The sequence below is a fragment of the Tachypleus tridentatus genome, chromosome 12, assembly GCF_004210375.1.
Source record: "Tachypleus tridentatus isolate NWPU-2018 chromosome 12, ASM421037v1, whole genome shotgun sequence".
Classification (NCBI taxonomy): domain Eukaryota; kingdom Metazoa; phylum Arthropoda; class Merostomata; order Xiphosura; family Limulidae; genus Tachypleus; species Tachypleus tridentatus.
In genome coordinates this window covers 109746656-109771789 of record NC_134836.1, presented here as the reverse complement: position 1 = coordinate 109771789, position 25134 = coordinate 109746656, and the positions used below count along the sequence as shown (strand labels likewise).

General features: G+C 35.7%; 1 protein-coding gene across 1 annotated transcript; it reads right to left on the bottom strand.

The window, feature by feature from the left end:
- Positions 1-956: 956 nt before the first annotated feature.
- On the bottom strand, positions 957-4305 carry LOC143234329 (zinc finger protein Noc-like). The gene is made up of 2 exons (XM_076471621.1): positions 4103-4305; positions 957-2492 (listed from the first exon to the last, which is right to left on the bottom strand). Exons 1-2 carry the CDS (start codon positions 4163-4165, stop codon positions 1311-1313), a joined length of 1245 nt encoding a protein of 414 aa, XP_076327736.1. The 5' UTR covers positions 4166-4305; the 3' UTR covers positions 957-1310.
- Between the last annotated feature and the right edge of the window lie 20829 nt (positions 4306-25134).

Sequence of the window (25134 nt, the reverse complement as noted above, 5' to 3'; positions counted from 1 at the left end):
CACTGTCGAAACACATAGAATCAGAGTTTCCAATCGTAAAAACTTGCTGCATTGGATTTTATTCCCCCTGTAAAAACACGGCTTAGTCTGTTTTTATCCTCAACCGCATCAAGTGATATATCCAGTTTCAACCCTATCTTGTTTAGATCCTCTTTTCAAGTGTGGTAGTCAGCTCCAGATAGTTTTGGATTTAGTGATAATTTTCTCCCTAATACTGGTATTATACACAAACCCCTACTGTACCATTATGTGTCTATTATGTCACGTGATAAACCCCTACTGTTCAATTTCCCAACCATGTTGTATTAAATCTTAAGAATAATTTATTTTGATTCAAAGCAGTAATTTCATCAGTACACTCTGGTAAGCAATATGACAAACAAGAAGATAAAACGAATAGCTAAATACGTTAACCGTTATGTGAAGTTAGAGTTCAGTGTGTGTTTTCTTGTAGCAAAGCCATATCGAATTATCTACTGAGTCCGCCGAGGGGAATCAAAACGTTGATTTTAGCGTTGTTAAATCCGTAGACCTACCACTGAACCAGTGGGAGACTCACAGTTCAGTCTTCACCTTAGAAACAAAAAACACGACAAAACTTACATCGTCGATACTGGAATTTGTGTAATACGTTAGATGTTACTTATAGCTTCTAAATTAACAAAGAACTACAACTAATCAAAGTAAAAACCGTTAAAAGAGGAATTCGGATAACAACTACACAATGTCTTCTTTTTAATGTCTTTAATTTTTCCTGCCCTTGAGTATCACAAAACAAATTTCTCTGACGGCTTGGTGCTATAGGGCAGAGTTTATAATGCTGAAAATCACGTTTCGATACCCGCAGTTGGCAGAGCACAAATAGCCCAATGTGTGTATTTGCGTTTAACAACAAGCAAATAAAACATAAAATTTTCACACTGATATAAACTGATAAAACTTTCAACTTTCACTGACATTCTCAAAAGCTTCTCGATTTTAATACTGTTCCTAATCTGTTACAACCAAACAAGAGCTATAGCAGCAGAGTTAAAATATCTGAGGAGGAAATAACTTGGAAAAAGCAAATATGTCTAAATCTTTTCTGTACAATAAGAGGAAAAATATATATATTTAAGTTATATGATTATTTCAACACCTTTGTTCAACGAAACGTCTAGGATCACAAAATAATTGATATATATAGATTACTTTGCAAGAATATCAAAAAGCGTTCTTTTCCCCATGAAATATAAACTGTCTGTCATGCTTTTCTGTTCAGGCATTAATAAGGCTTTGGTTTCTCTTATTAAATTACTACTGCTCTGATTTCAAAAGTGAACAGGCGGTCCTAGTCTCTGACCGTAGTAAGTGTTTGGCGAGTAGTAAAAGCCGAGTTCTGGGTAAGGAACTTGTGGAAGGGAAGGCGTGTAAGGGTGGAATCTATTTCTTACCGGACTGAGATTCGTGGGATAGGAGCGTCGAACCCCATTTTGGGTTGTGGGTGTAATGGGTGATCCACAATGAAAACGATAGGAAGCGGAAGATAAGCTTTTATCTCCACCAGAGGGCGGGTGAGTTCGTAAATGTTGAAGCAGTTCTTCAGGAGAGTTGAAACGCCTACCACAGAAACTCTCTCCAACCATCCAGCTACAGACATTAGGCCGAGGCATCAAGGAGTTTGGGTAAAGGCTGGTTACGTTGGTGGGTGAACTGGATCCGAAGAATCCAGGCACTGAGCCAGTAAGCTCCATTCTAGGCTGTCGTTCATGGCTGTATTTGCCACAATTGCTACGACATTGATTGAGCAGAACATTTTGAATACCAAACTGACAGCTGCCACAAGGAGGGTCTTGATATAGGGGTATAACCGTCGTTCCACCCCCTGGAGTCTTAACTCGTGTATACCCCATGTAAGGAGATAACCCTCTTCCTATTGAAAACACCCCAGGTTTTACAGGGGTAGAACTCCTCTGTGTGGTGTAAGCAGAAGAAGGAGTGTTAGCAGGTACGTAGTCCAGGATGTGTGAACACTCTACACAACTGACCAGTGGGTTTCCCCCCGACATGTAAGTGCTCAAGGGATTTATATTTGGAATCGAACCGAGCACAGTCTTGGTAGATCCCGGGTCCAGTGCATATAAATAGTCGCTGGGTCCACCGCATCCTACCGTATTCTGGCTGACCGGGCTGATCGACGTCGAAGTTCCTGATTTGGAACTGGCCACAGTTTGTCCTTCAGAATTACGCGAACTATTTCTAAGAAACAAACCGCGCGTTCGGATCTTTTCTGGGCTTTCACGTGCAGTGGGAACACCGGATGTACGTGAAGGTTTTTCACCGTTGTCACTTCTGTTGGTCTTTACAGAAGAGTCAAATGGCTTGAAAGAAGTTTTCTCTCTGCTTCTGTCATTATGTTTTGTCTTTTCAAAGCTTACTACCAGAGGCTTGTCAGAACCTATTTGGCTACATGTTTGGGCCAACAGGGCTAAGGGGCTGCTCTTGGTATCAAGCTAAAAACATTAAAGAAAAAAAATAGTAGTCAAATATAGAAAAATCAATAAAATAAATATTATACAGACATCCACTGGAATCTTAACTTCTGTTTTATATTGTAATAAACTGGACTTAAAGATTTGAAATGTTAGATTTCGCTTGAAAAAAAAACGTTGCTCATAAATTTCATTGTAACCCCAGCATTTCATGTTTTTCACTATGTCCCCGGGTAGTTTAGCTTTATGACTGTGGAACTATAACGCTAAAATTCGGTATTCTATTCCTGCAGTGAGAAGATTTGGCATGGACTAATGGTTAAGGCTTTCACTTCGTAATCTACTGGTCATAGGGTCGAACCCTGTCACTGAACATGCTCGCCAATCCGACAGTGAGATAGCTATAATATGCCGATCAGTCCCTCTGTTCGATGACAAAAGGTATTGCATGTGTTGCCTATTGGATTATGTTGACTACCTGCCTTTCTTCTAGTCTACCAGTTTAAAATTTGGAACAGTTCAGTTCAGATAAGCCTTTGTGAAGTTTGCACGAAAACCCTAAAACATATCAGAACAAGGAGATATTTCTGAAGTATTTCCTACATAAAATGGCCTGACATGGACAGGTGGTTAGAGCGCTCAATTCATAATCTGATGGTCGCGGGTTCGAATCCCTGTTACACCAAACATACTCGCCATTTTCAGCCGTGGGGGCGTTATAATGTGACTGGCAATCGCACTATTCTTTGGTAAAAGAGAAGCCCAAAGGTTGGCGGTGAGTGTTGATGACTAGCTACATTTCCTCTAGTCTTACACTGCTAAATTAGGAACGGCTAGCGCAGATAGCTCCTGTGTAGCTTTGTGCGAAATTCAAGAAACAAACAAACAAACTTAAATCTAGAGCCTCGTAATAATTTTCCCACAAGTACAAATATACTACAGTAAGTTTGTGAGCAACTAAGTAACATTTTGCTCTTATTTGGTCCTGTTCTGATATGTTATTAAAGTATGTCATACTTCATCATAAACGTTAGTGGAAGAACTGACCATCCTGTTAACCCGAATCCTTGAAGACCAATCAAGTAGGCTTCATTATTGAATAGTACATGCTTGACAGAACTGCCATTTTACACAAGGAACTGCGGAATAAAATTTTTTGGGTTAAAAATACGAAGTTTACGAACATGTTATGACGTCTAATTTTAAGACTCCAGTATCTCATTCACGGTTTTACAGGAGTAAGGTGCATATTAGCACGTGCATACAGCAAATACGTATACATAAATGTAATCAAAAATGTACTGAGTAATTTAAAAGATGCTTATACTTATAGTTCTATTTGTTTCGTGAAATAATTTAACAAGACTGTGGGTAAACTTCAAATGAAGATAATTCAACCAAAGTAAACAATGCATAGTAACTATGACTTTTTTGTCTTATCACAAGAAAATGAGATAAATATTTTTAATAATCAGTGCGTACCTCAATCAGTTTGTTTCTCAATTGAACGTCTTTCTCTTCAATAGAGACAAGTTCTAAACTATGTTAATCCTGACATAAGAAAATCTTACAGACATAATTACATTATTACGATCGATCTAATAGACTTAACGTATATGAGCTTAGCTTACCTTTGTAGGAAGAGGAGACAAGTATTCTGTTTGGATGTAGTGGTGATTTGCGAAAGTTAACATCTTATAAAAATCTAGCACCACATATAAATCCTACTTTTATCACATTCGTTCCACACTCGCAGCCGATCAGAAAACTAACGTACAACACGATCTATACCACACTTCACGGAGCAACAGCTTTTAGCGCGCCACCTACGGCAAGAATTATAAACGAATACATATAGCGCCACGCAAACTCTGCACCATAAAGAGCCTGTCAGGACTGATTGCGAAAAGATAATGAACTTGGTAGCACGTCTGCAACTGCGCCGTTTTCAGTAGTTAAATGTGTGGCGGGTGACCTCTTAATATGTGACATTTTTTTTTTCATGTTGTATGGTTGGTTACGATAAGGCTAAGCAATTAGAACAGGAATTCCCAGACATTTGGCAGACTGTCAATGGTGTCAATTGCAATGGTCAGTTGCAAACTCTCTTTGTTAACTTGAAGATGACCTAACAAGGTCGAAACATTGTTCTGTACTTTATTGTAATTAAAGTTTTAATATCCGTACCAGCCGTCTTGAGAGTACAATATCAATTTATAACTCCATTCATCTGTTAGATGTCAATAGCGAAAATCAGAAGCGATTTCAGTTACGAATAATTGTCAATTTCCAGTTGTTTGTGTTCTTTTGTTTTTGGATTTCACGCAAAGCTACACGAGAGCTATTTGCGTTAGCCGTCCCTAAATTAGCAGTGTAAAACGAGAGTGAGGGCAGCTAGTTTCCACCACCCACCGCCAATACTTGGGCTACTTTTTTACCAACGAATAGTGGTATTGACCTTCACATTATAATTCCCCCAGGGCAGAAAGGGTGAGCATGTTTGGTGTGAGGGGATTCGAACCCACGACCCTTACGTTACGAGTTGTTCGCTTTAACCACCTGGTCATGCCAGACCACTTCCCAAATTCTGAGAAAGAACAAGTCCTTTGATTGCCTAAACGTGCTTATTTGGTTTCCTAATTGGAATATTAATTTTAGAAAACCAGTGATTTAATGTCTTCATGAGAATGCTGCGTAGATTTCTCAATTTCAAGATATTATGTAGCATTTTCTGTGTAAACACTAATGCAAATCCTAGTGTCCAGTTTAAACAATTTTATTTTTTATTTAGTATTTAATTGACGATAAAACGCGCAATAGAAACTTCCCGTTGCCGTTTATTCAAATGTTCTCTCTCTCTTCCTGTGGTCGAGCGAAGTCACGTGTTTAACGTGTCAGGTTGAATATCAGAAAGTCCAAAGTTGGATGCATCTATAAACGCACTCAATACTTGCAAATGTAGACACATTGCAAAAAGGGCTTGTTAATACCTTTATTCGCTTTAGCACGTAGGCGGCGGATGCTGTTAATTAGCTGTTCTACATTAGGGATGGCTATGCCTGAACCTTAGAGTTTTTGGCCTGGCTTCTTAGATCCTGCGTTGCATAAGGCGCCATTCAAGTTGAAAACATCAAATAACACCATCAAATGTTCTTGGCCGCTTTTTCGTCCTATCCATGAAATTTAAAAGTTTCACTTTGCTTTTACTTTCCATTTGTAGTGTTTTGTTTTAATTAACACCAGATGGAGTACTCGTCTGTAGTACACTGTCAGGTGAAATAAAAACTCGTTGCAGTTAATTATCTTCAGCTGGTTAAAACTAACGAGATATTATTGAGGTTACAGCTGAAAATATCGGTATCCACGAGAGCCCAGTTGATGAAATGATGCATTCTAATCTTTATAAGTCGAAACCAAAGAAACGTTTCTTTTAGTTAACTATACTGATGAGGTCAGAATGATTTTTAGTTAAGTTCAAAGCACATATCTTACTATAATCGCAAGTTAATATTCATTAATTTCATATTTTTGATACTTCTTGTGCTTAGTAAGCGTCTTTCACAATATTAGTTTAAAGAAAATTTGACAAGTAGTTTCTGGAGATAGAAAAGCACTAATTTTTCCCTTTGATCCAGAAAAGGCGGCACTTTATAGCAAGTGTTTTTTTTTAATTTCGTACAAAGCTACTTCAACAATATCTGCGCTAGCCATCTCTAATTTAGTAATGTGAGACTAGAGGGAAGGCAGCTAAATCAACACCTACCACCAACTCTGGGGCTATTCTTTTACCAACGAATAGTGAGATTGACTGTCACATTATAACGCCTCCACGACTGGAAAGGGAAGCATGTTTGGTGCGACAAGAATTCGAACCCGCCACTCTCAGATTACGAGTCGAGTGCCGTAACCACCTAGCTATGCCGGGCCTTCATAAGAGGCTAGCATTAAGAATGTAAAACGATATTATATCATGATGTTGAGAGATTGTGATAAATCGGATTGTGAAGGGAAAAAATGGTCGTTATCATACACTAGAAATAGCCCATGGACTCGGAGTATGTTGCCCCGAAGACTTTGCGAAATCCTAGAAACCAGACCCTACATGATTTACTTTTGTGTGGTGGAAGTGCTCATTAGTCTGTCGTTGCAAATACCCTACGGCAAGAAACGACGTATTTTAAGCTAAGTGCACCAGTGGCCTAGCCAGTTCAACAAGGCAGCTTTCAATACAAAAACTAGGAAGGGTTCCCGATTTAGCGCCTTGTACTACAGGATGTATTAGCATAATCTCTCTAAACTAAACAAATAAAACGCAGAGAAACAATTCGAAGCCGCATAAAGATTGTTTTTGCGAGTTAATATGAAACAAAGAGGTAAACTTCAAAGTTGATTGCTCCACTTTAGAAGATATATTTTGTTTTTGGCTGGCACGATTACAATTTGATAAACACGTAACAGATATATATATATATATATATATATATAAATTAATAAGAGTTGAGTTCATGTATTTTAGTCTAAAATTGGTTCTTCAAAGTAAAGTATTGTATTTATAAAACATGCTTTACAACGGAAGAAACCGGGTTTCGATACTCGTGGAGAAGGGTCAAACACGAAGAGCCATATGTGTATCTTTATGGTTAACTTCAAAAACACAAAAGGCTTCAAATATGTTACTAAACGGTGCCATGGACCGCCAATCAAAATTAACACAGTAAACAATAGCTGACTAAATACAACTGACACTTGCTTTCCTTCCTAAATTTTTCTCAAACTGTCCCTTTTTACAGTGTGTTTTTAAACAGGTGAACGTGAAAAGGAGAGCCTCCTGAAAATATAACATTTTAGTTGTATTTTATTTTTTCTTTCATATTTACCAGAAAATAGCAAATCTTGACAGTGAAGAGTGTTTGTGCAAAAAACATTCACTGTCTAACACAATTTTTGCGTGCTTCTAATGAGCCAGTAAACAATAACCAGTGAAAGATGGTTTCGTTCATATGTAAGAGTATTTCTTAGCTCATGGAGAGTCACGAACTGGACAGAGAAAAACTAAGTTGGATGATGCAAAGACATGCTTATTTGGATTCACATCTTGATGTCGAGTAGTTTACTACACGTAGAGAAAACTCTCCGTCTGTCATACCTGGAAATCATGCAGATCACTCCATGGTTTGTGAAGTCAAGAGAAGATCTAATTTTACCTATGAAAAGCACTAGCGTCCGTTTTTGGGTTGTCGAAGACTTCAAGCAATATAATATTACTTGTGGTCTTCGATCAACAGAATTTTAATACGGCTCTCAGTGATCAAAGATCATTCTCGTTGAGTCTATTATTGACAGCTTAAATAGACACCGGGATTTCAAATGCGGTAAGAACCTCACAACAGAAATTCTGTGTCTAAAAAGAGCTTCGAAAAGCTTCTATAGCCAGAAATCAGCCTCTTCTTGTGCTTGTTGGCATTCCTTGTGGAGCCTCTATAGCTAGAAATCAGCCTCTTCTTGGGTTTGTTTCCATTCCTTGTGGAGCTTCTATCGCTAGAAATCAGCCTCTTTTTGGGTTTGTTTCCATTCCTTGTGGAGTCTCTATAGCTAGAAATCAGCCTCTTCTTGGGTTTGTTCCCATTCCTTGTGGAGCCTCTATATCTAGAAATCAGCCTCTTCTTGGGTTTGTTGCCATTCCTTGTTGAGCTTCTAAAGCTAGAAATCAGCCTCTTCTTCGGTTTGTTTCCATTCATTGTGGAGCTTTTATAGCTAGAAATCAGCCTCTTCTTGGGTTTGTTTCCATTCCTTGTGGAGCCTCTATATCTAGAAATCAGCTTCTTCTTGGGTTTGTTTACATTCCTTGAGGAGCTCCTATAGCTAGAAATCAGCCTCTTCTTGGGTTTGTTTCCATTCCTTGTCGAGCCTCTATATCTAGAAATCAGCTTCTTCTTAGGTTTGTTGCCATTCCTTGTGGAGCCTCTATAGTTAGAAATCAGCCTCTTCTTAGGTTTGTTTCCATTCCTTGTGGAGCCTCTATATCTAGAAATCAGCTTCTTCTTGGGCTTGTTTCCATTCCTTGAGGAGCTCCTATAGCTAGAAAGTAGCTTCTTCTTGGGTTTGTTTCCATTCCTTGTCGAGCCTCTATATCTAGAAATCAGCTTCTACTTAGGTTTGTTTCCATTCCTTGTGGAGCTTCTATAGCTAGAAATCAGCCTCTTCTTGGGTTTGTTTCCATTCCTTGTGGAGCCTCTATAGCTAGAATTCAGCTTCTTCTTGGGTTTGTTTCCATTCCTTGAGGAGCTCCTATAGCTAGAAAGTAGCTTCTTCTTGGGTTTGTTTCCATTCCTTGTCGAGCCTCTATATCTAGAAATCAGCTTCTACTTAGGTTTGTTGCCATTCCTTATGGAGCCTCTATAGTTAGAAATCAGCCTCTTCTTCGGTTTGTTTCCATTCCTTGTTGAGCTTCTATAGCTAGAAATCAGCCTCTTCTTGGGTTTGTTTCCATTCCTTGTGGAGCTCCTATAGCTAGGAAGTAGCTTCTTCTTGGGTTTGTTTCCATTCCTTATGGAGCCTCTATAGCGAGAAATCAGCCTGTTCTTGGTTTGTTTCCGTTCCTTGTGGAGCCTCTATAGCTAGAAATCAGCCTATTCTTGGGTTTGTTGTCATTCCTTGGCAATCTTCGCTCTGTCCCTTTGAATTTTCATAAATTATGTCTCCCTCTGAATATCAAAGTAATATTTTGGCTCACACTTGAAGCAGCAACAATATAACATGGAAGCACCTTGTTCAACAGCACACGTAACAGTTCAGATTTAAATGTCCCAGCTCGTGTTTAAAGATTGGTGGTGCAAAATGCAAAACATGAAACCATAAAAAAAAACGAATAAGCTAAAACATTTCTATTCATCAAAAACTCCCTTTGTTTGAAAAGTCTGTAACTCAGTGGTTCATAATAACAAATTAATCACCCTGAGTGAAAAACACCTACCCACCTAGGCCTACTGCTTCTCAAACAGCCCACAAGGAAACAGGGTATCTGTTAACATTGAAAAACACTTGTTTTGTTTTTTTAATTCCGCACAAAGCTACTTAAGGGCTATCTGTGCTAGCCGGCCCTAATTTAGCAGTGTAAGACTAGAGGGAAGGCAGCTAGTCATCACCACCCACCGCCAAACTCTTGGGCTACTCTTTTACCAACGAATAGTGGGATTGACCGTCACATTATAACGACCCACGGCTGAAAGCGCGAGCATGTTTGGTGCGACCTGGATTCAAACCTGCGACCCTCGGATTACGAGTCGAACGCCTTAACACACTTGACCATGCTGGGCCCTGAGAAACATTTATCGCTTGCTATCTGATTTTGAGTAAGATAGTTTTATTGTTTGATGTCCAATGAGAATTAAAACTGAAAAAAAAGCAGTTCAGGCAAAACAAAAAATTTTGCCGTGATTCGCAAAACATTTATGGTAGTTTCCATTCCCTTCACTTTAAATTTGCTTATTCTATCGATTCCTCGCACTCCATTTAAGCCATGCTTTCTTGTTGGCTTATATGTTATATCGATAAATCCTGGTCTATTTGAAAAACATTAACGTGAACAGACAAACAACCTCACGTAGACATAACTTTAATTAATAAAACTACACATAAAGTAAACAATAAAGTAAAGTAATTCGTGAAGGTCGAAACGTTGTTCTCTACTTTATTAGTAAAAGTGTTAATACCCGTACCATCCGCCCTGAGATCCAAAGTTTAGTGATGATATTTTATAACAAAGTACAGAGTATGAAGCAGTTATTGAGCACTCATTGTAAAGTAAATGTAAAGTTATAATGAAGAGAGACTTTGCTGATTATACAGAAACGTCTAAATGTTTGTTCAAAAAATAAGCATATGGTATTGAACGAACTGCGCATGTGTATTTTAGACCTATCTAAGTCGAGAAAGCCCATAGTAACTGTATTTAGTGTAATGTTCATTTTTTTTTAGAAAACCATGCATAGGTTGTTTGTGTGAAATACATTGCAAATAAAAACTAAATTTGAAATAGAAGCCAGTCGTCACGTAATGGCTATAACGTTGTGTCGTCATGTAGCATACTGTATTTCGTGTAATATTCATTTTTTCGAAAACCATGCATAGGTTGTTTGTGTGAAATACACTGCAAATAAAAACTAAATTTGAAATAGAAGCCAGTCGTCACGTAATGGCTATAACGTTGTGTCATCATGTAGCATACTGTATTTCGTGTAATATTCATTTTTTCGAAAACCATGCATAGGTTGTTTGTGTGAAATACTTTGCAAATAAAAACTAAATTTGAAATAGAAGCCAGTCGCCACGTGATGACTATAAAGTTGTGCCTTCATGTAAGATACTCATTGCACTAAAAAAAATTTGACCAAGCAAAAACCAGATAAGGTGATTCTGTTCGGAAAAGCCAATATGCCATCCGGACTCCTAGGACAAAGACTTATCTAACGATATGAAACTTGTGTAATTTGATTGAGAAATTTACAAGAAAAGTTCCGAACAGATAAGAACAAGCGCATTATCTATATGGGTTATTAATTGTGTGTGTGTATTATTTATTACTTGAAAGTGAATTCAAAGTACATGATGCGAACTGTACAACCTTGAGGTTGTGTGTCATGTGATAATAAGCTGACAGACACAATACTTTAAGATTAGCAAGATTTAAGTATCCACTTGCAAAGGTTAGAATGCATTGTTTCCTCAGTGGGGTACTCTCACTGTTAAATATATTTGCGCCCGCATGTCTCGTGCAGACCATTTCCTCGTTTGAGCTGCGTCCTGCTCATCATAGAAGAATTCAATGACACAACCTTTCCTCTCTTTGAACAGGGTGCAACTTCTGGTTCTACAGAAAATCTAACTTTCGTAGAAGTCGTGTTATTAGTTTGACTGGTTAGGCCACATGTGGAGTACTGTGTGTAATTTGGGGTGTCGTACATTAGGAATTATTATAAATTGTTGGAAATGATTTAAAGGAAGACTGTTAGAGTGATACCTGGAATGGAAAAGTTATCGTACGAGGACTGGTCAAGATCGCTAAAACTGCCTGTTTTTCTTGTAAAAAAAAAAAAAAACAGAATGAGAGGGTTTCTGACTTAAGTGTTTCAGATTGTCATGAGAACTGACGATGTTGGTGCGTAATATATATTCGTATTTAATTGTGAGATTTGAAAGACAAGGGACACAAATGTAAATTTTGGCAGGGTACTAGTCATCTTCAGCTAAGACAGCTTTATTTTTCTAACAAGGTAGTATGTCTTTGAAATAGGGTGTCTCCAGATGTGGTAGATGCAGTTAATATAAGGTAGTTTAATGGAAGTTTTATTAAACATTTAAACGATAAGGGCTGGTTTTACGTATTTTTTTGTTTTATAAGTTTCGTTTAATGGATGGAACGGCCCCTAGATAGACCAGTAAGTCCATTGTTATCCTTAAATTATATGTATATGTGTGTATCAGGTAGTTTTAATAATCGGTTTTCAGCTATTTGTCCCATGTAACCAAACAGTTGTAAAAGACAGCCTGGAAAGCAAATACACCACAAACCAGGTGTAACATTCCCAATATGTTTGTTTCATATAGAACAATCAATAATTTTAATTAGTAACGTTATTTTGATATATATATAATTATATATCTACTTGGATCTTTCTCTCTTCAACGTTTTTAATCGGCTTCACGCAATAGACTCTCTGATCTCATGAACAATGGACGACTCACACAATAGACTCTCTGATCTCATGAACAATGGACGACTCAAACAATAGACTCTCTGATCTCATGAACAATGGACAACTCACACAATGGAGTCTCTGATCTCATGAACAATGAACGACTCACACAATAGACTCTTTGATCTCATGAACAATGGACGACTCACACAATGGACTCTCTGATCTCAAAAATGTTGATTCCATTATAGTTATAATTTTTTCTTTTATTGTTTCCGTTATCAAAATTTTTTTGTTTTGATCCTTAAGTGGTCATCATATTTCATTTGTTGTCCAAAACTTCATATTCTTGGTTTTACTTTTGTTTTTGATAGAAGCAACATTGGAAGCGACTGGACTTTTTGGTGAAGTTCTGGATTTCAAAGATAGAAAGCTGCGTTCGAATCCGTGCTACATCACAAAATGTTTTATGCATTTTAACTTGGGTGCGTTATGAAAGCTATAGTCAATCTCTTAGCATATACAGTAGTGACAGGGTGCTGTGAACAAGCTGAATCAGAAGTTCGTAATTAGGACAGTACCAGACAGCTTTGGTGGTTTTGTCATAGATACAAATCTCACCCTTGTGGTTCGGTCATGAACTTCAGAGCTTATGACTCTTAAAATAGAAGTTCAGTCTTGATGTGGGCAGAGCACAGACAGCTCATTGTTCTGCATCTACGCTAAAAACCAAATAAATGTGCCTCTTTCCCGCTGAATAGAATTTCAAGAGTTTTAGGTTCTCTTTCAAAAGTCTCCAGCTGGTACAGCGTTAAGTCTACGGATTTACAACGCTAAAATCAGGGGTTTGATTCGCCTCAGTGGACTCAGCAGATAGCCTGATGTGGCTTTGCTATAAGAAAACACACACACTCTTTTAACAACATTTCACGAAGAGAAATTTGTGTTTCCGTATTAGATGTAAATTGGCCTAAAAACATGAACATATCCATCTATCCACGAGGCTTTAGCCTTATTTCTACGAACAATACAAAAGCTAACCTTGAAAGCGAACTTCTAATATTTGCATAGAGAGAGACACATTTATCACGCCGTTTCAGCTAACAAATAAATACCCATCTTAAAGTTTGAAGAAAACAATGGAAGGTTTGGACTTTACTATCCTATTGTATGGCTCTAAAAAACAAATACAACTGCTTGCTTTTCAGACTGCACTTTTTCCGAAAAGTACACAAAAACGTTTTAAAGAACGAATTTTATTGTGTCTAAAGACTGTTTAAACTCACCTGAACTCCGCTGAACAAATTAGAAGCTACATTCACGAGTCAAACAAGCAACCGTCTCAATATCAGTGTCTGTGTGTTTAGGGGCATCAAAGATCAAGTTCTTACGGCAAAAAATGAAACGTTATTCAAACGAGAACACCTTATTTTTATTGTTTCAGACCACGTGCTTCATGAAATACGTCTCTGATTGAAAATAGAAACTCTTATACCAGTTAAAAATATATTTTCGAACTCATTAAAGTTTATGTATTTTACCAAGTTAAATGTTGTTATTACGGTATTACATAATAGTTTTTCACAAACTTAATTATAACGATATATCAGACTATTGGGATGACATAATATTGTCGTACTCTTGAAAGCAGCGATCTACTAGAGATGGACGGTTTTCTTAAAAACTTGCTTGTAATGTGTTATTGTTATAACACATATCGTGTATAGATAAGATAAGTAAAACAATAAAAACTCAAGGACCAAAACTATACATATTAAGTTCTTTAAACGTCACATTATGATATTAATTTAATTTACTATCTTTTTTATAATATCAATTTAATGCAGAAAACCGTTTTAAAAGTAGTAAAAATATATTATTTATTTTTGAATTTCGCGCAAAGCTACACGAAGACTATCTGCGCTACCTGTCCCTAATTTAGCAGAGTAAGACTAAATGGAAGGCAGCTAGTCATCACCACTTACCGCCAACTTTTGAGATATTATTTTACCAACGAATAGTGGGATTGACCGTCACATTATAACGCTTCCATGGCTGAAAGGGTTTGTTTGTTTTTATTTCACGCAAAGCTACACGAGAGCTATCTTCGCTAGCAGTCCCTAATTTAACAGTGTAAGACTAGAGGGAAAGCAGTTTGTTATCACTACCCACCGCCAACTCTTAGGCTACTCTTTTACCGACGAATAGTGGGATTGACCGTCAAATTATATATTTCAAAGAACTTTAAATATCTTACGTCATATTAATACGACAAAATTCGTTACTTTACAAATTAATATTGTTTATTGTTGTGTTTTTTTAATCAGCCATGATGCCTTACCCTGAATTATTTAATTTCAAAATAAATTGCCTTAAAACATAATTCTTGATGCAATAAAGTGCTTGAACTCTACATCAAGAGTTTAGGCGTATGTATTTGATTTAAAATATTTCACCGTTTCTTTAAAACATGCAGGAAATGCGTTAGTATCATGAAGAAGCGACAAAAGTAACATGGTAAACACAGAGCGAGAGCATAGTCAGGAAAGTAAATTATTTGAATAATTATATTAAACATGTAAATACTCACATTACAGGTAATAGATTATTCTAATCCGCTTTTTAGGGTTTATAGGTCGTTCTCTGTTTGTTTTTGAATTTTGCGCAAAGCTACACGAGGACTATATGCGCTAGCTGTCCCTAATGTAACAGTGTAAGACTAAAGGGAAAGGCAGCTAGTCATCACTACCCACCGCCAACTCTTGGGCTACTCTTTTGCCAACGAATAGTGGGATTGACCGTCACATTATAACGCCCCCACGGCTGAAAAGGGCGAATATGTTTGGTGCAACGGGTATTCTAACCCGCGACCCTCCGATTACGAATCGAGCGCCTCAACCACCTGGCCATGCCGGTGTAACGATTTCAAATTACCCCCTTGATTTCAAACTACCCCCTTCCCGATAGACTCGTTTTAACGGTTTGTTAAGATGCTAGACGTTTTTATCGCACTCAGTATGTGTGTATGAAATTAACACATTAATAATAATGTAAAAATTCGAACAATTATCATGTTCTATATCTCATGCTATCAATCACTCATTTTTATTTCAGTGCTCATAAAGAAATATAAAAAAATTTATATATATAAATTACAATATATTGAACGAAGACAGTGTGTAGACCTTGTGGTCTGGCGAGGACGAGCCCTTAAAATACCTTTTATCTCATATAAATCATCAATTTTAATAAAAGAAATAATAGGCCTTTTGTCTATTATCATGTATTTAGATACGTACTCGACACGCACTACAAATATTAAAAGCAATCATTATGTTTGTCATTTTGGCGTTAGAAGAGGGGGTAATTTAAAATCAATATCATGTTACTCTGAAAACGATTTCATATTACCAGGGGTTAACTTGAAAACGGGGGTAATTTGAAATCGTTACACCGGGCCTAGGTCGTTCTCTACAACTGAAAGTGTAAAAATGACCATACTTGTCAACTGACACTAAAACGTCGCACCAAACATGCCCGCCCTTTTAGCCAGGGGGCGTTATAATATTACGGTCAATCCCACTATTCGTTGGTAAAAAAGTAGCCCAAGAGATGGTGGTGGGTGGTGATGACTAGCTGCCTTCTCTCTAGTCTTACACTGCTAAATTAGGGACGGCTAGCGCAGATAGCCGTCGAGTAGCTTTGCGCGAAACTCAAAACAAACAAACAATGACACTAAAACTTATGGATCACACCTGCATTTGACCATCTAAACCTATTGATCAGTGTTCCAGCCTCCTAGTGGGTCAAGTGATAAGTCTGGAGGCTTATCACACAAAAAAAATGGGTTTCAATACTTCCAAATTCCACAGAAAAAAAAAATTCCGGTATTTCACCTAAAAAGGTTTAAAGTTTGTTTGATTGATTTGGAATTTCGCACAAAGCTACTCGAGGGCTATCTGTGCTAGCCGTCCCTAATATAGCAGTGTAAGACTAGAGGGAAGGCAGCTAGTCATCACCACCCACCGCCAACTTTTGGGCTACTCTTTTACCAACGAATAGTGGGATTGACCGTCACATTATAACGCCCCCACGGCTGAAAGCGCGAGCATGTTTGGTGCGACCTGGATTCAAACCCGCGACCCTCGGATTACGAGTCGAACGCCTTACGCGCTAGGCCATGCCGGGCCAAAGGTTTAAAGTGGAAAGGAAACTATACCTTTTGTCACAAAATCGAGAAAGTGTTCTTTGATTGTGAAATATGGTAAAAGCTTAAACCATTGTTATGAATCATAAGAAACAAGGAGTCGTTGTAATTAGCCACAACTTTTTATTGTGGTCAATAACGTAATTAGTTATTTTCCGCATAATTTTTGTAAACCTTGGAGGGAACGGGTGTTTCACTCCTGCACCCTAAAATGACTTTTTATCTGGGGCCTTTTTTAGCAGTCCTCAGACCACTTGCCTGTTTGTATTGTGATCCTCAAACTGCTTATCAAAGGTCGGCAGCTATGAAAGTCTTAGAATGGATAGATATCGTCAGGAAGGACTTCTCTTTTGTGTTTTTGTTGTTTTTTCCCATCGATAGTCGGTCGACACAATAGACCAATTAACAATATATATCATCCGCGCAGTAAAATAACACCGCATGACTGGGTCAACAATGAACTAAGTGGCGTAAAAAGGCCTGAATAATTAAATAACACAAATTATTTCTACAAGACTCCTAGCGACAAAAATACAAATTTACTAATACCAAATAAATATTGTCACAAACAGTTAACTAAGTGTAAAACAGTTTAACAAAAGTTACCTCCCATACTAGTCCTACTGATAAAAGTCTGAGGTGATTAGCGTGATTATTAGAATTGATTTATTACAAAAATAATCGTGATTAAGTCTCACATTATAATATTGTTAGTTTGATGAAGGCCAATGTTTATTGTTTGTTTGGAGTTAAGCACAAATCTACAAAATGTGTTATCTGTGCTCTGCTCACCACCGGTATCAAAACCTGGTTTCTAGCGTTTTAACCCTACAAACACACTACCGTGCCAGAGGGTGGGTGCAATATTTATGGGTAGGCAGTATTATCTCGCTTTGAGTTTGTTTATTTTTTAATCGTAGTTTATTTGTCTAGCCCAACTTACTGTTGACTTGGAACTTGCTAATTTATAGAATATTATTTAATATTAACGAAAGGGATGGGACTAAATAAAAAAACAACAACTCCACCTCTATATAATAATAGGTATTACAGCTAAGTGCAAAACTTGCATGGGTGAAAGTTGGGTTCTTGATCACTTTTGAAATCTAGGAATAAAGTTGGATGTAACACGATTATGGGGAAGGGGGATCATTGCCTAATTTATAATAGTAAGGGGTAAGCACTATCCCCACAATTAATCACAAAGGGCTGAAACACTAAATCAATTATATGTTTCTAGTTTCCAAATGTTTCTCTTATATTTTTGATGTATAAATGGAGATATGCATTATGCCAGTTCGACACGGTCAGATGTTTAGGAACGATCGACTGGTAATCTAAGGGTAACTTGTTCGAATCCTCGTCACACCATACATGCTCGCCCTTTCAACTGTGGGAGCGTTATAATGTTACGGCCAATCCCACTCTTCGTTGGTAAAAGAGTAGTCCAACAGTTGGCGGTGAGTGGTGATGACTAGTTGTCTTCTCTCTGGTCTTACACTACTAAATTACGGACGGATAGCCCAGATGGCGAAATTCAAAACAAACAAATGAAACATAACCAACACTATTTTGGTGCTATCACGCAGTTCTTCATCTATATTGCAATGCTATATCTGATTTTATGTTTATTTGTGTGTGTGTTTGTTTTCAAAGCGCAAATGATTATATGAATTATATAAATTTATACACAAATACCCGCTGTTCTTAAATCAATTATGATTTTCATAACAAACGGGTGCTTATTAATTTTTGTTGTCAAGCACAAAGCTGCAGAATGGCATCTATATTCTTTCCACCGTGGGTATTGAAATTCGAATATTTCGTTATACTCTTAAAATTTCATACTGAACCACGAGGGGGCCAAATATATTATACTGTAATATGTAATATTTTAAAACGTTGATATGTGTGTAAGAAATTTAGTTCAATGAAATTGGTAAAACATAAAGTTTCATGTGATCGATGGCCTGACATGTTCAACTGGTTAGGGCGCTTTATTAGCAAGCTATAGGTCGTGGGATAGAAACTTGGTATCAAACATACTCACCCTCTTAGTCATATGGGTTTTATAATTTGACGGCGAATTGTACTCTTCGTTGGTAAAGAGTAGCCCATGGATTGGTGGTGGATATTGTTCGGAAACTTCCGTCCCTTTGGTTAGTTATTCAAGCCTTCCAGTGGCACAGTGGCATGTCTGTGGACTTAAAACGCTAGAAACCAGGTTTCGATCTTGTGGTGAGTGGAGTCCAGATTGCCTGTTGCGTAGCTTTGTGTTTAATTACAAATAACATAGTTTTTCAAAATTATAACAGCGGCAGAGAGCTTCAGTGGCGTTGCCGTAAAGAAACAAATAGAAATATTTTGTCTAATATAATCGGGTTACTGTTTGAATTATTTTCCTTCATTGAAATACGTGTTATAAGATTAATTGCTTAAAAATAATGTTTATGAAATAATTAAAAATTAAAACTATAATATGCTGATATTAAACAGAAACTTATTTATTTATTTACGAGTACGTAACGCGAAACAATTGTCTTTGCTATCGTTAGACTCTATTTACTTATCTATTCATAAAACATTAGACGTCGTATACTGTTGAATAGTTACTTTGAAACATAAATATCAAGAAGCTAGAAATACTCTAACTCCATGTTTCTTATTCCAATGCCTCACCCCAGTGATACAGCAGTGTGACTGCAGACTCCCACCGTTACGAATCGGGTTTCGATACCTATGTTGAACAGAACACAGATAGTCCATTGTGTAGCTTTGTGCTCATCTCAAACAAACCATAACAAACTTACTCCGATATTTATATAATCAATTTTAATTCAGCAAACTGAAGAAAACAATGGTAGAGATAAACTTCGTTACCACAATAACAAATTGACACTTGTTTTACCTGTACGATTATCAAGTATTACACATAATTATACTCCGCATTAAGCAAAATGGAAATAGTTGTATATATGTAACAAGTATTACACATTTTTTTTCAGTTCCTCAGTCCGTAGCTTTGACTTTTAAACAAACAACATGTGATACTAGTTCGTTTTTATTCTTTTCTAGCAAAGAAACAATAAATAGCACCAAGCTAGTAATCGAATAGTAGCTCTATTGTAGCTTTGCACGAAATTCGAAAAACAAACAAAAAAAAACGTTAATAGAAACTGTCATGTACTATATTTTCTCCATTTGTGAACCTTTTTAAGGTCTGAGAATTTGTAATGGTAAAACTAGGGTTTTAATACTTGTGGTGGACAAGACACCGCTGGCTCATTACTTAGGTTTACGCTTAATAAACTAAACTGTTGAGAGGCTGTTGACTTGCGTCAGCAACAACAGCGCCATTTCTAAACATACAAATAATTAAAATAAGATTAATTTAAAAATACCAGAACAATAAGAACAAAGGATAAGCCTACGGAATTTCAGCAATGTGAAGATATTTTGTGAATGATTTCACAAATTCAGTAGTAATCGATCAGTTTCAACACTAACATTGGTAGAGATTGATACTACGAAATATTCTCCACACTTTAAGTTGTGAATATGTTTTTAAAATGTGTATTTTTTGTATAGCAAAACCACATCAGGTTATCTGCTGTTGTCCACCGAGGGGTATCGAACCCCCTAATTTTAGCGTTGTAAATCCGTAGACTTACAAGCGGGGAACGTGTTACAAAAGTATCAATCAATCCATTTGCTTGGACGGTGAGCATTAAGATGCAGCTGACTAGTTATCTTTCCTTAGGTTATTAATTCAAACGTAGGTACAATAAACGACAGTCTTAATAAGTTTCCATTAATACAAACTATAATATAAATACAGTATCGAAAGTGTTCATATTTAAGTTTTTACAAATATAATATCAATAAAGTGCCGAAGTTAGATATAATTAACATAGATCTATGTGTGTGTGTTTTTTTTTCATACTAAACGTACTAAATCAGGAACTGCTATACTTAAATCTTGGAATTTCTGATATTTTCCTTCAACTCATGCGTCACATAAAAGTTGTTTTCGGATTGAAAATATCAACTATGTAAATTGCCTTGCACATCAGGCAATTGCAAGAGAGCCAAGAAATAGTGTTTTTTATTATTATCGTTTTATGCAAAACCGCGAAACATAAGACTTTTAAAATCATTTCCTCGCTTAAATGTTACCATGCATTAATTAGATGCACACGTACCCGGCAACGGTGAGTTGCAAATGTTGTCCTGTACTTTATTTTAATTAAAGTTTTAATACTCATGCCAGCCGTCGTTATGGTATATGATTGTAGAGGGCGCTAGTATCTGGATGTTTTCTGTGGTTATGAAGTTGTGGAAAAAATAAACATTTGGAAAACAAATTATAACAAAACACAACGTTCCAGTAAACACCAAATGTAGTCAAAAACCAGGAACAACAGATTACGAGTCGAGTGCCTTAAACACTTGGTTATGCCGGGCCTCCTAGAAAGTTACCAAAGTAATATGCGCATATAACCATCGCGTAGCTTTGCGCGAAATTCAAAACAAACCAAAATAATTCACACAGGAACTGAAGATAATCAGTTATAAGCTACCAAAGCATGAGACAATGGGCAATTGTGATACAAGTATGTAAATAAATATACGTTTGTGGTTTTGCAGACATATATTCAGATTGGATCAAATTTAAATATTCAAGAACGGATGAAATTTTCATTTGTAACTCAAATTTACAGAGAGTAATATAGATATAAATACAAATGTAAAATTTATGTAACTAATATTTTATTTGGTTCTAATAGAATATTTTCAGTCATGCAAGTAGAAATATTTTTATAAGTACACAGTTTATTGAATATTTCCTTGACATTTTTTCAGTATAAAATGCAGTAATAAAACGTGAAAATGTAGAACGTTTGTTTCTTTTTCAATTTCGCGCAAAGCTACTCGAGGGCTATCTGCGCTAGCCGTCCCTAATAGGGCAGTGTAAGACTAGAGGGAACAGCTAATCATCATTACTCACCACCAACTCTTGGGCTACTCTTTTACCAACGAATAGTGGGATTGATCGTTACATTATAACCCCCTCACAGCTGAATGGACGAGCATCTTTGATGTGACAGATATTTGAACCCATGACACTCAGAACTGTAGAATGTACTAAATGTAGTATGACAACACCTTGATTATAGCTGTAGACTGAACTTGCGGACACTAAAAATACCCCAGCAAAAGTTTGGAGATTCCATGGTAACAAATCATAAAACTACATCCACCTTTGAATACTTGCTTCAAAGGAAGCACAGACATGACCAAACTCTGGGTGAGTTTTATATTTTGTATACGTATTTAACTTATAAGTGTTGTACATTTCTATGCGTCTCTGTCTTTTATTTGTGTCATTTTCTTTTATTTACTCTGCTGGAATACTTTCAAATAGCCAGTGAACTTGCACATAGCTAAATGTGCTTTATTTCATTCCTTCTGTTTTGCTTTTATATCTTTTACTTGATGTGAAATCTGCAAAGAATTGATTTGATTTAGTACATTAAATTTAATAATTTTTATCTTGTAAGATAAGCCTTTTATCGTGTTCATTTGTGACATGTTTTAATTAGTTTTTTTCTTTTTGTAGTAGAAAGGTAAGTTATTGTATTTTTATATAATTTGACGTAAGTTAATCTGTTTGAATTCTATAGTTTAGTCAGGAAATATTTAGGCATATCTTTCACTATGATTTATGATGTATCATTTTTTATTTCGATTTTATGCTTAAAAATTTCGTAGTTTTTTATTATTATTCTGTTTTATGTCAAAGAGCTTATTCTTTTTATTATTATCAAATTTTATTAATAGTATTCGATATTTATATCTAATTACTTACTAAACCGATTTTGTTTTTATTTCAAGCAACATTTACATTGATCAATATACAGTAAAACCTGTCAAAGGCAGAATCGCACGAGATCGAGTAAAATTTCCAGCTTAAGCAGGTATTCTGGCTCAGACATAGTGAACATGCATTTCTTTAATTATATATAATTTTTAGCTGAAAGTTATACTTGATTGACTCTAGGGAAGTAAGACGTTTGTGAATAAAGTTATTATATTGTTTATGTTATATTTATTAGAATACGAACAAAAATAGACATTCAAAATATACATAAGTACACAAAATCTTAATCATATTTATTTGAAGAAAGAGTCTAATTTCAACTGTTTCGTTTTTTTAATGGGCTTTCTCATGCGGTTAAAAGAGAACGCTAATGCTATGGCTTTTTCATAAAGTTCATTTTCCCCCTTCATTTTTGCATACAATTTGATAGCGTTAATATAACTTAACACTTGCGATGAAGTAGGAATTTCTATTTTCTCACTATCTTTTCCATTTTGTTTGTCTTCTGAATATCTCATACTGTTACCATCTTGCGATTCTATTATAGATTTTAAATCCATTTCATCAGTTTCTCTTAAAACATTCTTGTCAACGTTCACAAAACTTTCCGCGTTCACAGAATCATCTGCATCAATCTTCTCAATTAGAGTTTGGATTTCACGAGAATCGTCGTAACAAACAACTTTTCCACAATCTCTACCATTATCAAGAATAAATCCACAGTTTCGAAAGCACTTCATTACGCATTCATCTTTTACGCATTTGATTGAATGACTCATAAATACAATTACATCTAACATATCAATTTTTATGGTCATTTCAGATGCTCTCTTAGAGTCGTCCATGTTTACAATAATATGCTAAAGCATCAATATTCTGTATTTCAATTTTATACACTGTATAATTTTCTATGGTTCTAGAACTGATGTTGTACATGGAGGTAGAAAGACTAAACGAAAAGAACGAACATTTGAAAGTTGAACTTCTGGGTGACAAGTTGCCTTGTCTAAGAAAGATATGATATTCCTATTTTGTTGTTGTTGTTGTTCTGTTATTTTGTTTAACTTTTAAAAGTGCCTCGAATATAGCACTTGCCATCCACGCTTTATTATTTGCTTTCCATTCCACAGGAAGTTGATTCTTCCTTAAATTTTTGAAACAGCAAGGATTTTCACTTTTACCAATTACCCATGGTAAAGTTTCCCTAAATTTTAAAATTATGGAAGATAGGATTGTTTTCTTGAAAATTACTTAAAGAGTAGAATTTTGCATTTAAAAGAAATATATTTCTACAAATCATGAATCTAATTTAATTGCAAAAATAATGACGGCAGAAAAAAGAACAGAATATATTTAACCAATACTTACTGTAACAAAATGTCCGAGAATGTATTAATATTTAAACAAATTATTAATTAAACAAGAATGTATTAATATTTAAACAAATTATTAATTAAACAAGAATGTATTAATATTTAAACAAATTATTAATTGAACAAGAATTTATTAATATTTAAAGAAATTAATTGAACAAGAATTTATTAATATTTAAAGAAATTATTAATTAAACAAGAAATTAATATTTAATCAAAAACATTTTTTCTGCCTTACTTAGGTTCTAGTCCGAGTTGTTGATAGATGAGATGAGACAGGTGAAAGATAGTTATCCGTCCGCGTTACGCAGGTTCCACCATACAGAGGGCCTTATATAAGAGAAATCTTAAGATAATATTGCAAAATTTTGATATTTCTGGCTTGTACAGGTTTTACTGTATATATATATATGTGTGTGTGTGTGTGTGTGTGTGTGAAAAGAGTTTTATTTCATGTGTAGTGCATTAGGCTACCCCTCCTGTGATTTTCTTCTTAAAGGGAATTTTTTTATGCTCATATGTTGTTTTCATCTTTCTTAGAACGGTCTAATTTTTGTAGTACGTATCTTTTATTATTATAGTGTTTTCTTTTTGAATGTCTGTACACATAACTTTATTGTATGATCTAAAATTGTATTAAGGTATTAATTACATGCAAAGGATTTTATTTTTCTTGTTATATAATTTTGTGTGGTATAATAAATTTCGTGTTTATGTATGTTATTTCATTATTTAAATGTATCATAATATTTTGATGATATTTTTCTATCATGATAACAGATGTTTTTTTTATTATGTATTACCTCTTTTAGTTAAAGAATTTTAATTTTTTTAATGCTTGAAATATAGTTCTTTATTTGAAGGTTATGTCATACAGATAGTGTGTAACCATTTTCAGGTGCAAGAGCAAGTTAACATACTTGAATGTAAATTAATTGTTTTTTCAGTTATTGGCTTAAGGTTAGGTCCGAAACAGAGGGCGAAGGAAAAGTGTGGTTCCAAGCATATCATGTGTTTCTTATTTAAATACAAAATATTGAAAATGAGTAGTTTTTCACATAGCACGTGGTCAAGAAACCTTCAAGCTGACTTTGATTACGCTGTCTTTGTTCGTTTGTTGTTCTTTACAAATAATGCGTTTTTTCTTATGAGAGACGTCATTGTAATGCTACATATTCTGCAAGAAAGTTGATGGCAGTAGTGTCTGATTATATCTGGAGATCATGGTCCCTGCAGACACTCCTGATTACAACCTCTTACATTAATATTCTATCATTGATGGCCTGACTATTTATCTATAGTAACTGTAGGAAAATTTGATAATTTTTGTTAAGTAAGAAATATTAGATTTAAATAAGCTGTATAGGATTTTAAGTGAATTGGTTGATGGGAAGACATATCAAAGAAAAACGTATTGATCAATTCACAGTTTTTGGTAAATGGCAACCAACCGTGCAGCGTCTTAATGCAAGTAGATACACTGTGTCTACTGGATTTAGTGTTGCAT